At 36.0% G+C, this 17,268-nt stretch overlaps 3 protein-coding genes across 3 annotated transcripts; 1 reads left to right on the forward strand and 2 right to left on the reverse strand.

Moving 5' to 3' along the window:
• Positions 1–1,172: 1,172 nt before the first annotated feature.
• On the forward strand, positions 1,173–6,574 carry HOT5 (GroES-like zinc-binding dehydrogenase family protein). The gene is made up of 9 exons (XM_059576482.2): positions 1,173–1,274; positions 1,410–1,546; positions 2,550–2,596; positions 2,683–3,008; positions 4,749–4,831; positions 4,920–4,995; positions 5,715–5,872; positions 5,948–6,109; positions 6,199–6,574. The coding sequence occupies exons 1-9, from the start codon at positions 1,241–1,243 to the stop codon at positions 6,313–6,315; spliced, it is 1,140 nt and encodes a 379-aa protein (XP_059432465.1). The 5' UTR covers positions 1,173–1,240; the 3' UTR covers positions 6,316–6,574.
• Positions 6,575–9,816: 3,242 nt separating this feature from the next.
• LOC132166278 (ammonium transporter 1 member 2-like) lies at positions 9,817–11,644 on the reverse strand. The gene has a single exon (XM_059577071.2). It carries the CDS (start codon positions 11,446–11,448, stop codon positions 9,952–9,954), a length of 1,497 nt encoding a protein of 498 aa, XP_059433054.2. The 5' UTR covers positions 11,449–11,644; the 3' UTR covers positions 9,817–9,951.
• Positions 11,645–13,340: 1,696 nt separating this feature from the next.
• On the reverse strand, positions 13,341–17,133 carry LOC132166771 (Tetratricopeptide repeat (TPR)-like superfamily protein). The gene is made up of 8 exons (XM_088511694.1): positions 16,983–17,133; positions 16,628–16,840; positions 16,308–16,499; positions 16,007–16,209; positions 15,736–15,814; positions 14,585–14,720; positions 13,789–13,878; positions 13,341–13,682 (listed from the first exon to the last, which is right to left on the reverse strand). The coding sequence occupies exons 1-8, from the start codon at positions 17,085–17,087 to the stop codon at positions 13,609–13,611; spliced, it is 1,092 nt and encodes a 363-aa protein (XP_088367820.1). The 5' UTR covers positions 17,088–17,133; the 3' UTR covers positions 13,341–13,608.
• Positions 17,134–17,268: the final 135 nt, after the last annotated feature.

Raw genomic sequence — 17,268 nt, forward strand, 5'->3', positions numbered from 1 at the left:
ATTACTATTAAATCCAAAATTCAATAATAATTCATTCATCTTCTTGGTCGCTTGACCCTCCCTCCACAGTTAACCTCCAAATGTCTATTAATCTAGAGCCTCACCTACTCTGAAATGAACAGCGCAAGTGAATACATTTTGAGCTTAAAATAAAGAATATATATAGCTTTTTAACTTAAAATATATAAAAACTCTTCCGCCACCGCCGCCTTTGGCTTATGTTGAAAAATAAAGATCACGTCAAACCCAATTTTCACCTACCGTCAAAAATTAAGCCATAACCGTCGACAGTTAGAAAGCCAAAAATTCTGAACACCCCTAATTGAGATAAATTTAGATAAACCATTCACACATCTCGATAACAACACACACAAACCTAAAAGCAAAATTATTTAATAGGTTTTACTAATCAATATTTGTTTATGTATTTATTTTTATTTTTTATTTTTGGTATGATACTTCCTAACAACACGCATCAAGAAACGGGGCATCACATTTTAGCATGAGATGATGACACCTTGATTCAAAATCCAAATTAATTATTTGGTTTGTCCCCATTCATAAACTCAAGTTGTGCTCAAATTAGCCCAATAAAACAATAGCTAATCCTATATTAAGAAAATGTTCTTCTTACAAAATATTAAATAAACATATTTTATGAATTCCGAACCTTGAATTTATCATATTAATGTTTTATTTTTTATTTTTCTTTCTTCACGACCCCACTAAAAATTAAGATATTGGATTCCATATCTTAAAAAATCCATATAATTAAATGAATTGAAATGACAACAAATTATTATTATTATTATTATTTTGTATGTCATGTCTATAATTTGTTTTTATATGTACTTCATGTTTGTAATGTTTTTATTTTAAATTCAAAATACTCACATCAATTACTAAAATATAAATTACTACCCAAAATTTCACATAATATTCATTTTCATTAACTTCCACTTGAATTTATAAGAAAATTAAGAGCTTAATTAAAATCAACTTTGCCCAACATAAGATTAGAGTCGCAAGTATTCATGGGATCCAAACCCGAACCCGGCGCTTTCACCCTTAGCGAATCCCCGGGTTCGGGTCAGTTCTATTTGGTCACACCGACTCACACCACAGAGCTGTGTATATATACTAGATAGCTGTGGTTGATCCACAAACTCAATAATTTGCCTAATCTCTACTCACACCGTCTCTCTCTCTCTCTCTGCATTTGTGGTGCTCAGTCTCTGTCATGGCTACTCAAGGTCAAGTCATTACCTGCAAAGGTACTCTCAATCTCTCTATGCATATACATGTATATGTGATGTGATTGTGTTTGTGTGTGTGAGTATATGTGAAAACTCTGTAATGGGTGTGGTTCTGATTGTGATCTGTAATTGGGTGCAATGAAAATGCAAAAGCGGCGGTGGCCTGGGAACCCAATAAGCCACTGGTGATCGAGGACGTGCAGGTGGCTCCGCCGCAGGCCGGTGAGGTTCGAGTCAAGATCCTCTTCACTGCTCTCTGCCACACTGATGCCTACACTTGGAGTGGCAAGGTAGACCCTTTTTTTTTTTTTTTTTTCTCACATGATCAGTATTTTCGACAATTCTTTTTTTCTTCAAATTGGTGAATTATAGTCGGTGAGATACAAATTTCATATACTCTGTACAACGGTTTCTCCGATGTTTGTTTGTTTGGTTGAAGATGCTCTTCTTTTTTTATCGTAGCACAGTTTGTTTGGTGGTTTATTGTAAGTTTTGGGCAATTTGTGAAGATGGTGTTGTTATTTCTTTTAAAGTTACACTTGTGTTTCTTTTTTTTTTTTTGTTTTTTTGTTTTAACTTTTAGATCATGGGTTTGATTTGCAAAATTTACTTGCTTGCTTTTAAAAATAAATGGGTGGTCATTCCATGAAATTTGAGTTACCTCATTTGTATTTTGATATAAAATTTGGTTCAAAAACTGTAATTGGGAATAGGACATTGACAAAAATGGCAGGCTTTGACATAAACAATTGTGAGAACTCTTAGGAGTTCATGGTATAATAGAACTGAACCGATGCTATCAGTTCTGTTAATTTTTTCAAAAGTCAAGGTTTTAGATGAAGCTTTTATTCTTTCATGTGCTACAAGGCCATCTAATTCTTATGTTGCAATGAAAGGTCTGCATATGTCAAATTTAGGGCATATTGTGGAGAAGGCATAGTAGTATTCTGCTTTTGCCTCGTGGGTTTGATTGAAAATTACTTGGTTATGTTGTCTACTATCTATTTCCCACTCTCTCTCTCTCTCACGCACATACATGCACACATGTGCACACATAGATTTAGACATGCACCTACACAGACACGTGGGAGACGTGGGATTTTTTTTGTGGGGTGAGGGTGGGGGTGGGAGTTGTGTAGGATACAGTGAATGCTATATATCACTAAACTTTTGTCTGCGTTTTCTATGCTTCCAGCAGGGATATCAATAATGTGTTGTGTGTTTTTTAAATTGATGTCTTTAGTTTCCTTTTATTATCTACTCTAATATGGAGTCATGTTATCTGTCTTATAGGACCCTGAAGGTCTCTTCCCATGCATTCTTGGCCATGAGGCCGCTGGGTATGTTAAGTGAACTCTGCCATTGAAGATATTAGCTATCTGTGGTGTTCATTATGCTGAAAAAGGGTTAATTTATTTCGATACAGGATTGTGGAGAGTGTTGGTGAAGGTGTAACTGAAGTTCAGCCTGGGGACCATGTTATTCCCTGTTACCAGGCAGAATGTCGAGAATGCAAGTTTTGCAAATCTGGGAAGACAAACCTCTGTGGAAAAGTTCGTTCTGCAACTGGAGTTGGCATCATGATGAGTGATCGCAAGAGCCGTTTCTCTGTAAATGGAAAGCCTATCTATCATTTCATGGGAACCTCAACATTTAGCCAGTATACCGTTGTTCATGATGTCAGTGTTGCAAAGATTGATCCAAAAGCTCCTTTGGAGAAAGTATGCCTTCTGGGGTGTGGTGTTCCTACTGGTAAGAATTTATCATACTTCCCTTGGAATATCTTAAAGTTACTTTATTATGATTGGCCTGTTTTATCAGCCCATAACTCTTAGATGTTCTCTATTGATATTTTAACTGCGTATGGATATTTAAGTTGGAGATTTGATGCCTATATATACCTTCTGTGCTATAAAATTATTGTCCTTTCTTATCAAAAAAAAAAAAAATTATTGTCCTTTCTTGGCTTTGGTGATTGATTGTCAAACTTCATGCAGAGGAATATTCATCAAACTGCTCTGTACAATATAATATCGCACTACTTATCAAAAAGAAAAAAATATATATAACATCGCATGTCTTTGGAGCTTTCGTGTATCAACCCACCTTTTCCCTTTTTTATATTTCAGCGTTGATGAGGTAGCAATAAAATAAACAATGTACAGGTGTACTATGAGATACATTTTAGACTCACAGTTGGACATATAAAAAAGATGGGGGTTAGTCATGAGCAAAAATATTGAAAGGAATTTCCTGGGTTTCCTTAGTATAAATACTTATCTCAACTCACATGCCGTTCCTTTAACTTGCTGAAAGGCCATTACCTACTTTTGTCCATTTCATAAAATGTCATGTCTATCATTCTTTCTTCAGTTTGAACTACATCAAAATATTTCTTGTTATCGGTCTGGGGCAAAACTTTGCACTGCAATTGTTTTAGTAAGAGTTTTAAAACATTATTTTCTTGGAATTCTTCAAGATATTAGGGGCCATTACCCAGCAGGATCCTGCAGGGGGGAACGTGTCATTGATGTGGGCTAAGGAAGAAATTTCAATCCAAGTACCTCCCACATGAACGCATATTACCAGAAAAAATTTGAATTTAATACTTTTGATTTGTGACTATTTTAAGCATGCTGTGACATACTTTCGGAATTTGTTCTTAATTTCTCTTTAGCATTTGATAAAGTTTCTTTGGAAAATGGAAACTGTCACCTGTTCTGTTTTTCTTTCAAGCGGGTACTGACATATGTATTGTTGGAATAATGACTATACTGCTGACATTCACAATTCACACGTTGTTTGATACCAAATCATTCATGCCCTCATGGTTTCTGATTTTTATTATTTTTAACCATCCTTTCTTGATTGCAAAATAATTTGAAAAGATTCCTAGGGATGGAATATGGATAGATCAGCGGAACACTCCGCTCATGACTTGGTTCTTAAATATGCTGTGAAATATGTTTGATGTGGAGTTATAGGAATCATTTCTCCCCTATGTTTAAGTTCACGGACGTTATTAATTAAAGATTAACATGTGGGACTATTGGCCGACTTTTTTTTTTTTTTGGTCTGGCTTATGTAATTACATCTTTGATCAAAGCATATATTTATCAACTCTTTTTTGCTAGTCATAAAAAAAAATTGAATTAATTTTCAATTGCAAAAATAGTTGTGGGGTCCAAACCTACGTAAATAAGCAAATACATAGATATAAAGAGTACTACAGTAGAAACCTAAATCATCTAGCCATCTAGAGTGGTGAAAAAGTCATCATTGATGGGGTCATGGTATAGAAAATAATATTTTTATGAGGATTTTTAAAAATTTTGGGGTTGCCAAAGACCTTCCCAACCACTAGGGTAGGTCCGCCCCAGATAACGGTGATGTGTGTGTTTCTCTTTAACCTTTTTTTTAAAAAAAATAAATAAATGAAATTATATAAGCCACTAATTATGTGTAGACCTGGTTATTATAATTTTCTTTTAGGGCTTGGAGCTGTTTGGAACACAGCAAAAGTAGAACCAGGTTCAATAGTTGCTGTTTTTGGCCTTGGAACTGTTGGCCTTGCGGTAAGTCTCAACTCTCAAGTAGTACCTTTTTGTCATGTTCTTGTACTGACTGACTATTTTAATGATTCATTAAACTATTACTTGACAGGTTGCAGAGGGTGCAAAGGCAGCTGGTGCTTCACGAATCATTGGCATAGATATTGACAGCAAAAAGTATGATGTAGGTAAGTCAAACTAATTCCAAAAATTCCCCGAGTAAGAATACATGGATCATGACTTATTCAATCGATAGATATAAGGAATAAAAATCCAAAGAAAGGTTTGTCATTCAATTAGAAAAAGAATAAAAACCTTTTGATTTATAACTTCTAACCCTCTTTTTTATTTAACCCTTTGGTTAATGTTTTTTTGGAGTCCGGCACACGAGGACTGAATATTACATATGAATCATAGTTATAATAGATTTTACAAATTATTATTTGAATGTTGCCAATGACATTTTATAGATCAGCTCTGAGTAGTGAGTGAAAAAGAAAGAAAGTGTAGTCATGTACTTGAGGAAACCATTACTAGGAAAATTACAGCCCCCCCAACCCACCCTATGAACTGCAAGCCAGACCATGTGTCTCAATCAATGGTACTTCCGCGTCTAAAAAGCTGGTGTTCCCAACACACTGTTGATCAATGTGAATAAAAAGGGGCATTTGTCTGAAACTTTGGGAAGAGATTATGATTTATAGGGAAGCTAAAGAAAAGAAAATGAGCGGGAGGGTTTTTTAAATTGCTGTACACTGCTTTCAAGTTGTTCTTAATTACAAAAAGGGTTGTGAAGGTCTATTTATAGAGCTGTTCCTCCCATTGTAAGTTAGATATGTATACCTACCTCAAAGATGAATGTCATGTTTCTATGACTTATTTGCTTATATTGCATTGTGACCCGCAGCAAAGAATTTTGGAGTTTCCGAATTTGTGAATCCAAAGGACCATGATAAGCCAATTCAGCAGGTTCTTGTTGATCTCACGGACGGTGGTGTTGACTACAGTTTCGAGTGCATTGGAAATGTCTCGGTGATGAGGGCCGCTTTGGAGTGCTGCCATAAGGTGAGTGTTCTGTGTGAATTTGTGGCTTAATGGTATCTACACGTATAAAACTTACGATTAACCAAAAATTTACAGGGCTGGGGAACATCCGTTATCGTGGGCGTTGCAGCATCCGGGCAGGAGATATCCACCCGTCCTTTTCAGTTGGTGACCGGTCGCGTCTGGAAAGGCACAGCTTTTGGTGGTTTTAAGAGCCGTTCACAGGTTCCTTGGCTAGTAGAGAAGTATTTGAAGAAGGTAAACACATTTCACAAGTGTTGAATATGTGACTACTCTAGTAGAGGTTATGATTCATGAACTCATCTTTCCTGGTTCATATTTTGCAGGAAATAAAGGTTGATGAGTACATAACTCACAATTTGACTCTTGGGGAGATCAACAAGGCATTTGATCTGATGCATGAAGGGGGTTGTCTCCGGTGCGTGCTTGCAACGGAGGCATAAAGCGAGCCTCTCAGTCTTATGGCAAGTTACTTGTGAAATAGTAGACTTCTTTTTTTGAAGTAAAAATATGTGAGTGTATGCCGGTGATCAATAAAATTCCTCTTTAAGTCTTAAGCCGTGTCTCTTTTGCTGCCTTATCTACCAAGTATGTATGAATTTATGAATGCGAGTTCTTTCATTGTGGTACTGAGCATTCATGCATTGATGATATGTGATGAACAAAGTGCCTGTTTTTCTATTTCATCACAAGCTTGCCTCACTTTGTTTTTGTCCTCTTGTTCTCGTTCTTGCTATTTTATATTTCAGTAGTGCTAGAAATTACATTTTTATTGTACCCCTATCCTATCATGTTAACTTGCCAATGTAAATTAGTCATTTTTTTTAAAAAAAAAACAAAAAAACAAAAAACAAAAACAAAACAAAATTATTGGAATTGTCACTTCAGCAGGATAGAATATTGATGGGATAAACATGTAATTTCTAGTATTACTATTTATATTCTATTTTCTTAACTACTAGCATTGGAGCTCAAATGCGAGGATCAAAATCTTTATTTCAAGTAAAATAGAGAAGAGTCATTTTGTAGTCCTAAATTAATATTTCATTGCATGATGTTGTCACGGCATTTAAAATTTATAAGTGCCGTAACACTGTATACACATTAAAAGAATGTTATGCCACAAGAGTGATACTCTATTGTGTAGTCTCTAATCGTGGGAGAGGCTGGAGTTTACCATTGGTAAATGCCAATGGCTAGAGGAATGTAACTAAGAGTGATACTCTATTGTGTAGTCTCTAATCGTGGGAGAGTCTGGAGTCTTACCATTGGTAAATGCCAATGGTTAGAGGAATGTAACTCTAACCATTGTAAACGGAAAGGTAGATTTTTAACTTATTTATTTAAGGAATTTAAACATTTTAAATTTTAGTTCAATATTATACTCCTACGGGTAGTTCCTCTAAGAGTATGTTTGGCCCTTTGGTTTTACCGGCTAAATGCACGTTTTAAAACAAAATCACAAAAAGTATTCCATTTGAAGAAAATAAAAATTGACAATTTGAAAATGTAGAAAATTTTACATTTTTGTACCACAAGTGGTGCATTTTATTTAAAAGCTAGGTTAAGACACTATATTTTCAAAGCATAAATTTTACCAAATACTTGGCCGTGCTTTAAAAATTGTGTTTTCATCAACAATATTTTAAAATTGCAAATTTTTTTTTTTTAAATCACACGTAGTTGAAATTGCCAAACCAAATTAACACTAAATGCTTCCATAAGCATTCTCTATAGATTCATCAAAATAGCAATTTTGTTGAGCCAATTTGTAGAAATAGTCCAAAATGGGTCCCCATTAGCCTGAGAAATTTTTGGTGAGCGAACACTACTCAGCGATAATAGTGAGCATTTCTCACTCACCAAAAGAATAAAAAATCATTAAAATTTTAAGTTTCTCTCTCCTCCCTTTTCTACTTCCTTTTGGGTTTGAAAAAGAATATTTAACAAATGGAGAATCGTCTGTTTGGTGACAGCCATTTAGTGAAAATGCACTCGGATCTTGATGGTTATCTTGATGATGGTTAGTTAGGTTATGATCTGTTGAACTATTAAGCTGACATGCCCATTATAACTTGCGATTCTTCATACTTTTAGAGTTAGTTGGGCTTCCCTATGAATGGGTAGAGCCCATTAGCATCTGAGCCCTACATCATCGAATTAAAAAGTTATCTTGCCAATTTTTTTAATTAATGATGCCTGGTTGGCCCTAGTTAAAATGATTAAAGCTTTAGATGGGTGATTCTCCACTGAAATTTTCATTCGACAACCTAAAATGCCCTCTTGCACCAAAAAAAATAAAAAATAAAGACTACCATAATTCATGGAGGCAGTTCATATAAATTGATTTTTTTCCCCTAATTTGGGCATTCTAGGATATTGAATTTAAATTACAACCGGTCCTTTGGTGTTTTATATTTGTTTGTTGGGTGTGATTTGGTCCGCTCTGGCATCTCTATAATCTCTCATGCGATCAATAACAATCCCATAAACTACAGAAATTGATTTGTTACGTATGGGGTTAGGAGATTGGATTAGAAGTTGTGTTAGAGTAGATCTTGTTGAAGCACAGTTTTACTCAAGAGCTTTGAATGCACAAAAAGAAAAAGGGAAGGATCCAATGCCTAAATCAGAATTTGAGAGAGACGTATCAACAACAAAAGAAAGTTTAAGAGCCAAGGTTGCACTTACCCAAATATGAAGAAATGATCCATCTTTTATAGGCTTGAAGAAGTGGAAGTCCCTTAACTAATAAATTACTCTTTCCTAAGTTTATGTCCTTACCGAAATCTTAGGGATTAAGATCGTAGGATTCGGTAGTTACATGTATCATGTGATTTGAATATTTGTATGCGATCATTGGATAGCATATCTGATTTGTATTTTAAATAGATGTGATAGCTTTTGTATGGATAAGATCACTTATTTATTAAGCGCTGTATCTCCTAAGATATTCGGCTTACTCTTGCTACCGAGAACTGTGTATCTTGGTCTCGGCTTCAAAGGTCTCAGATCTCATGGGTGTCGGATCTGTAGGTCTCGGAAGTTGAGATTTCAGGCCTGGTTACCTAAGACCTTACTAGGCTTGGACCTTTTCGTACTTAGATTGGGCCCGAGGATTGCTGGACTGATCTTTATTTAACAAGGATCAACGTTATTTTAAGATTAGCTTTAGGAAAAAAAGATTAGTTTTAGAGAAATGTTTGTTTTCTATCTTTTAACCATCTTTGTATAAAAGATTATCAAATTCAGTGGCACCATTAAATATGTGAGACCACATGTAAATTCTACAGATTTAATAATAAATTTGTAAAAAATACAGGCCCTACCAGCCTACTGATTGATCCAAAAGTTCTAAAACGAAACCGATTGATCCAAAAGATTTGATTAAATCTTTTTAATGCTTAAGATGGTAATATCATTCATATTTAAAAAATAAAGATTATAAAAAAAATTAAAAAAATTAAATTAAAAAAATTTTAAAAAAAGCTTTTTAACCACCAACCTGACCCTCTCTCTTCTCACATATTTGGCAGCTGATCTGCGCCAACTCATTTCAGTGCTGCCAACAGTGCACGAACCACAAATTTACATGGTAAGTTGGTAACACAAATTCACATGGTCTGTCACAGCTCATCATACCAATTCCCAAATAAACATCCTTTTAAAAAAATAGCAATTTTAAAATATGTAATTTAAAAATGTGATCGTTAAAAATGCAGTTAAACATTTACTAAAATTACAATTTGACGTTTAAAAACGCATTTTAACCTTTAAAATCTCAATGATTTGAAAATGAAAAATGCACTCTTAAACAATACATTTTTTGTGATTTGCGAAATAGTAGCACAAACGTACTCTAATTGTCTAATACACTTCTTTAACAATACACAATAAGTTCTTTAGACATCTAGATTTCAAATGTTCATTGTGTACAGAAAACATCATTTTAATTGAAATCTAAAAGAAACCAAGCATCAAGGACATAATTTTTTACTAATGGCAGACAGAATTAATTTCCTCTGATAATTGTAAACTATACAGGCTCAGGAGGGCTCAAAATGAAGATTAAAATCAAATCAAACAGATGAGGAATCCTTCTTTGTCAACTCAACCCTGCCTTTCAGATTATCAAGCTCACCTTCATCATTATATTCATAAGCAAATCCACCATGGCTAGTTAAATCCATTCCTGCCATCTCCTCCTCTGGTGAAATTCTCAAGAGCTTCAATGTGTGCAGTATCCAGAACAATGTCCCCATTGTAATGCTCACCCATCCTACAATCACCAAAATCTGCACAATGTGGGCTGCCAAGAGCTTTCCACCACCTCCCAAGAACAGCCCATACGGGCGGTCTGGCTTCCCCGGATAAACCTGGTTGACATATGCCTTGTTTGCAAACAAGGCAGTAAAGATTATCCCCCATGAGCCACACCCTCCATGAAGCTGTGCTGCTTCCAATGGATCATCATACTTCAATTTTTCAGCAAGCTTGTTGCAGCCAACGAGAACCCAAGCGGCTACAAACCCACATATGATTGCTGCCCAAGGTTCAACAACCGAGCAGCCTGAGGTGATTGCTGCAAACCCACCTAGCAAACCATTGCAGACATCGGTGACATTCCAGTGGCCAGAAAGTAGGCGTTTCCCGAAAAGCGTGGTGAGTGCAGCGGAGCAACCGGCAAGAGTTGTTGTAACTGCTGTTCTCCCAACAGCACTCCATTGCCCATAATAAGAACCGCTCTGTCCATAAGTCTTCAAGATGTTGAGAAATGAACCAGGGTTGAATCCATACCAGCCAAACCATAGCAGGAAAGTCCCCAAAACTACTAGTGTGCCGCTATGTCCGCGCATCGCCACCGCCCGGCCGCCATGATCGAACCGGCCGATGCGCGGTCCTTCAATGAAGGCACCCCACAAACCAGCAGCGGCTCCAACCAAGTGAACAACACCTGAGCCAGCAAAATCAATCACCCCAGATCCAAACAAGAGGTTATCAGATCGAGCAGGGCTTGCCCAACCATCAGCAGACCAGAACCAATGAGAAACTATTGGATACACAAAACCAGTCAAGAAAGAAGAATATATCAAATACGCAATGAACTGCGTTCGTTCTGCAATCGAACCGCTCGTTATCCCGGCTGCCGCAATGGCAAAAGCCCATTGATAAAGAAAGTAACCGTAGTCGAAAGAGGAGGAAGGAAACTTCTCCAGGCCAAAGAAATGCTTGCCAATGAACCCATTTGACGGCCCGCCAAATGCGAAGGCAAAGCCGAAGAGATAGTAGAATATCCCACCGGTTGCAGCATCAAGGACATTGGTGAGCATGATGTTCATTGTGTTCTTGGCTCGAACAGAGCCGGCGCAGAGCATGGCAAAACCAAGCTGCATTGAAAAGACAAGATAAGCAGAGAAGAGAAGGTAGGTGTTGTCGACAGCATAGGTTGTATCAACAAACATGTCCGAGATGGCATCAAATCGGCTACAAAGGTATTCAGCAGCTGCAGTGCCATTCCCTGCAACGCCCAATAGAGGGTGGAGGTCAGCAGCAGAGCAGGTGATTGCAGCTGCCATGATCGAGAAAAAAAATGAGCCTTTTCAAGGAGAAAAGAGAAAGGGTTACATGGGATTTTATAGAGATTCAAAGAGATTCCATGGGTGGTGGGTGGATTTCTATAGAAAGAGATCATAACGCAGAGAATCATAACTGATTTCCCCTTAATAGGAAAATGTAACTAAACAGGAAATGATTGCTAGGATACAACCTTAATATGACAGGTGGCACGTCCAAATTTGTCTTTTTCTTCTTTCTTTCCATCTATATTTTGGTTCTCGTGTGTGAATTAAATTTGCTGCATATAAATCGGATTTGCAAGTTGGAAATCAAGTTGGATACAACTTCTTGTGATTGAAAATCAGCCACGTTATCATATTAAGGATATCACTTTTCAAATTATTAAATTTACCCTTTTGTAATATCAAAGTCTGGAGGTATTAAATTCGAACCTTGACTCTATAATTTATTTTATATTTTAAATTTTCAACCAAACAGATTTTTTTAAAAAAAATTAATAAATAAATAATGTGAGTAATGTGAGTTTTTTTAGTAATTTTGGTTTAATTCTAATGAAAGCATAATGAATAAGAATAACTATTTTATTCTACCTTTATTTATTCTCAGTAATAATTATTCATTTTCTTAACAGAATACCAATTCCACATACCAAACGAGGCCTTAAACTTTAAAAATAAGCTTTCATCTTGTTTTTTGAAGCATTTTCATAGGATCTCACATTATCTCTTTCATACAGGTTAAGGTCTTGTTTAGGTGTACGTTTGAGGGGCCTAAAAGTACGATTAACACTAAAAAAGTCAACTTAAAGAAAAAAATATTCGTTTAGTAAAAAAAATTGAAAGCGTTTTCAAAGGTCCAAAAAGCCAAAAAAATAACCAAAACCCACTTTTGGCAAAAGCTTAAAAATGAAGCTTTTGCTTAAAAAACGTTTTTTTTTTTATTATTTTTTTAATTTTTTTAATTTAAAAGCTTTATTTCTCAAACATGATCTAAGAGTGGGAAGGATACTTCCTTGTAACCCTTGTTTTCCTATTCAATTAGAAACGGTAAAAAGGAAGAAAAAAAAAAAGTGGTGACTTTTAATAAAAACAAAAAATCGGCATTGAGCAAAAGGGAGATATAGAGCCTATCCTCATGGGTAGCATAACTTGATTCAAAAACTTAGGGGTAAAAATGGAGTAATTCTATAAGTCCCTCAAAGAATGATGTGGCTATTAAAATCACAATTTGATCAAAATTCAATAATGATCTATCACAAGTCCAATTGTGATTTTAATAGTCACATTATTCTTGAAAGAATTCAAGAAGAACACGAGAGGAATTTATAGCATTACTCGTGAAAAGGTGGTTACGGTTAGTACTTATTGGCTAAAACCATTAACCACAACTACCTAGGCGGTTAACAGTTATTAAATAAGAAAAATTGCTGAGTAATGCTACAAGTTTCTCTTGAGTCCCTCTAAGAATGATGTGACTATTAAAATCACCATTGAGCTTGTGATTGACCATTATTAGATTTTGATCAAATGATAATTTTAATAACCGCATCATTTCATATATATATATATATATATATATATATATATATATGTGCGCGCGCGCGCAGAGTTAGCGATAGCAGAATTAGCAGTTAGTAATTAGCATGCTATTATTTCAGCTGGATATGCGGTATTTTAAAATAATAATAATAATAAATAAAAAACCAAAGAGAGAGCCTATTCTCATGGAATTTGCCGCCGGATTCAAAAACTCCGACTTAAAATCTTAAGTGGTGTTTAACAAAAACAAAAGATCGAGATCGAGATTTAACATCTATCCTCTTCGAGTTTTGCTGCCCGATTCTAAAACCACCGCTTTTAACTTATTTGCACAAAAAATAAGACCACCTCACTTGACCCAATAAAATTTATTTATTTTTCTCAAAATCTCTGGTACAAGCATTATAATATTGAAAGTACCTAAATTAATGTCACATTTCGAAGGTTAGAAAGCCTCGTCTTCATTGATGATGATGATGATGATGATGATGATGGTGGCAACAGCATATGGTGTCCAAGGTTTAACGCCATTTCCTTGAAACGGGTGGCAAACAAGCAACATTCTAGCAAATCGCCTACCTACCTTCACGATGTTTGTTACTCATTGCCTTAATTATTTACTCATGGTGGAGGAGCCCACTTCCCAGCTTTGAACTCTTTATAGAAGCTGGAGCTTTTTGAAACAACATAAAAGACTGCATATGTAGAGCATCATATCAAGTAAGAAAACGAGATTAATTAAGAAAAAGAACAGAAATTATATGTCTTGATGAGGATATGGAAACATTAGTGAAGACATACCTGGGATCCCTGGAATAATAAAGTTTGGTTCTTTTAGAACATCGTGAAGTGTTCTTTTCTCATTCACTTTCACCCATTTGGAGCCTTTGCCTGATGAGCATTAAACATTGAGTTTACATATCTAAGCATGTGTTATTTAAAAAAAAATTAAAAATTAACAAAAGGGTGATGTAAGGAACTTGAACGATCAATAGAAACATGCTTTCCACTTGCTATATGTGTAAGAGATGGGCACGAATAAAGTCTACTCCTAAAATGCATCTAGAGTAAGATATCTAGGCATCACAGCTCTTCATGAACTAGTTTCAGGCACTATCTTGTGTTTTCTCGCTTCCTTATAATAATGGTGAAGTGACAATGTGATGATGCCGGGGCCTCGAGCTTGTTGAGCTTATTAAGCATATGTCCAGAATATAAATTTCTCTTGAAATGGACAAGAGCTCACATTAACTAATGAGCATAAGCACGTCTGATTCTCAATGGACAATGGAAGTACGTGTCACAGCCAAGTGGCTGCATGATCGTGTATAGCTTCAGGATATCCTAAAAAGTAGTATGAACAAAAAGTGATAGTACCCACATACAGATGCAAGAACAAATCTATGTACACTATAGACGACCCACCGACTATTTGTGTCCCCATATGTTTCTCCAATTCTGGAGTTTCAACAGACTCCCATAAAATGTCATGTTTGAATGCATGATCATGAAACCACTGACAAGAAGGAGAAAAATGGAGGACAGAAACGTGAGTTGATATAAACAGTGGGGTAAAGGAGATTACAGAACATCCTACCTGCAGAGGTTCCATGATTAGAATCCTCAGATGCATCTTTCTCTACTCCGTCAATACTTTCTAAATGAGATGCTGCAGTTCCCTCAAGGAGATAATGAAGAAGTTTTAACTTTGATAGACGAACTCCAGAACCAGCCTACTGAATCAAGAAGTAAGCAATTAGAAATAACATATAAAAATGATGGCACTATTTAAGACACAAAGAATAATTTTCTTGGACAACTTCTAAGTAAAAGCATCCTAGACAATTACAATGGTTTGGAGAACCTAAATGATAACTTTGGATTGGTGATCTGCTGCAAATCATTATGACAATTTCCCTTAGCATGATATCATGTGGAGCACTGCAACTGGTCTAAGAAGTTTGACACCACATATCATTTTCAATAGTCAAGCAGATACATGTAGACATGAATATAGCGGTGCAAAGTCACATAGGATTCTTTCACCAAAACTCGATAGAGATATAACAGATTCTTTCACCAAAATACAAACTGTTGGACATGTACAGAATGGGATTAAACAGTAATAGAGAAAGATATAACCAGTGCCGTACAGATTTCATTAACTTCCTTAATCCTGCATTTTGGTTGCATGGAATTTTCAATAAATCCATATATTGGATCTTTTATGTTACATTTGACTTCATTTGCTGTATGGTATAGATGAAGAGAAGATGGAAGCCATCTAAATACCCATACCAAGTGCTCCTAATCAAGGCCATTTAATATAGCTTTAAATAGGGAACAGAAGCACCAAGTCTGCTAATCTGTTCACGCCAACCCAACATTCTACAAAAACTTCAAGAGATATTATGCCACAGAACACCCGATAACGTTTTTATTTTTTAAGATAATTAACACCCGATAAAGATAAAGTTGAGATTCTCGTTATTCTTATTGATCAACTACCAAGGTCAAACTAGTAAAATATATTTGACTTAACCAAGGAATCAGAAAGCCATAAATGGTGTGACAAACCCAGAAATTTAAGGGAATTTGTTCAATGTAGTTCAATGTTACAAAATAATTGGAACACTCTTAAAAAAGCAAGGCTTTTTTTTTTTTTTTTTTTTTTTTTTTTTTTAAGTTATTAAAATGTTGAAAAGGGAATAATACTCACTGAAACAAGAATGACATAAAAGCGCTTACCTCATAGTATAACTCAATAGATTCACGGGTGTAATTTTTCTCTTTGTCCCATTGCAATGGTGGACAACTTTCTGAAAACATGTGTGAAAGCTAAGGAGATCATACAAACCATATAAGTTTAGGGGCATTGCAATTTGCATGCCATATACAAAACTCATTAATATAACAGTTTTAAAGGTAAATTAAGCACCCTCTCCCCACCCCACCCCACCCCACCCCAAAAAGAAAAAAGAAAAAAAGAAGGTATATATAGCAATCTACTAAAAAGGATATAATGTCAAGATGTGCTAAAAACATGTCGGTCTCACAGAAGTCCTCAATAAAGTCGCTGGACATAACCTCTGCATACAGAAGAAGAACTGGCCAGTGAAGAATATTATTTTTATCTAATGCTGGCTTCCTTAATCCAGTAAGTTCTCGAAACATTGCCTTCCCAATCTTCAAGCCTCTATCTTCAATGGCAGAAACAAGGCCCTGTAAAGTTTCAGGAGAGAAGAACAAGGGGAACATTTACATGAGCATCAAGGTACCAAAGAAAGATTTGTTTTGAACAGTGCATGCAGTTATCAAACCTTAGCCTCAGCAACAGCCCTGGAAACCTGAGCCTCACGTTGTTCATGCTCCAACCTCCGCGAATCAATCTGCTTTGCAAGCTTCTTTAGTTCTTCATTGTTTGGGTCATGTTCAAGTCCACTTTCGCAAAATGATTTCGCTTCAGCCAACAAGTTCAATGACAGAGTTGCTTTCGCAGCTCGATAAATTGCCTAATCAAAATTCATATCGTTTCATAAAACAATATCAAACCAAAAGAAGCACGAGGAAGTGAAAAATCCTTGCCAATCCAGCACAAACGGTATCTAGCTGAGAATTCCCACAAGCATAAAATTACCACCTTGACGTTTTCGGGGAACAGCTTAATTGCCTCCTCAGCATCCATGAGAGCGCGTCTGTAATTTCCCAGCAGCAAATTCACATGGGCTCTATTCGAAAAGAGAATCGAGTGTTCAGAGTCGCTTAAAACCTTCTGATCAATTGCCCTCGTATAACAATCAATGGCATCAGAGTAGTGCTTTTTACCCATCTTCACATACTGGTTACCCTTTTCCTGCAAATCAATCAAACCCCAAAAAATATCATCCCCAGAATCTTATTCGAGCATATAATGTTTTTCTCTGACATATATATATATATATATATATATATATATATAGAGAGAGAGAGAGAGAGAGAGAGAGAGAGAGAGAGACCTTGAGTTCGAGGGCAGCAGACTGTTTGAGGGCAGCGATAGCTTCAAGGTCCGCTTTCTCGGATTCAGTGGTGGGATCCGAACCCGCTTCCATCCATAACGCCATTCCTCTTTTGCGTATGTTTGTGAGAGAGAGGGAGGGAGGGACGGACACACACAGAGACAGAGACCCTACGGTTTGAGTTTCAGTGGTAAAGAAGAAGAAGCTAGAAACAACTATGCTACATGTCGTTGTAAGAATAGGAGTAGATAGGATCTGCTACATGTCGTTCGGAACAAATGGTTGA

Source organism: Corylus avellana, chromosome 11 (assembly GCF_965113065.1).
Source record: "Corylus avellana chromosome 11, dhCorAvel1.hap1.2, whole genome shotgun sequence".
NCBI classification, from domain to species: domain Eukaryota; kingdom Viridiplantae; phylum Streptophyta; class Magnoliopsida; order Fagales; family Betulaceae; genus Corylus; species Corylus avellana.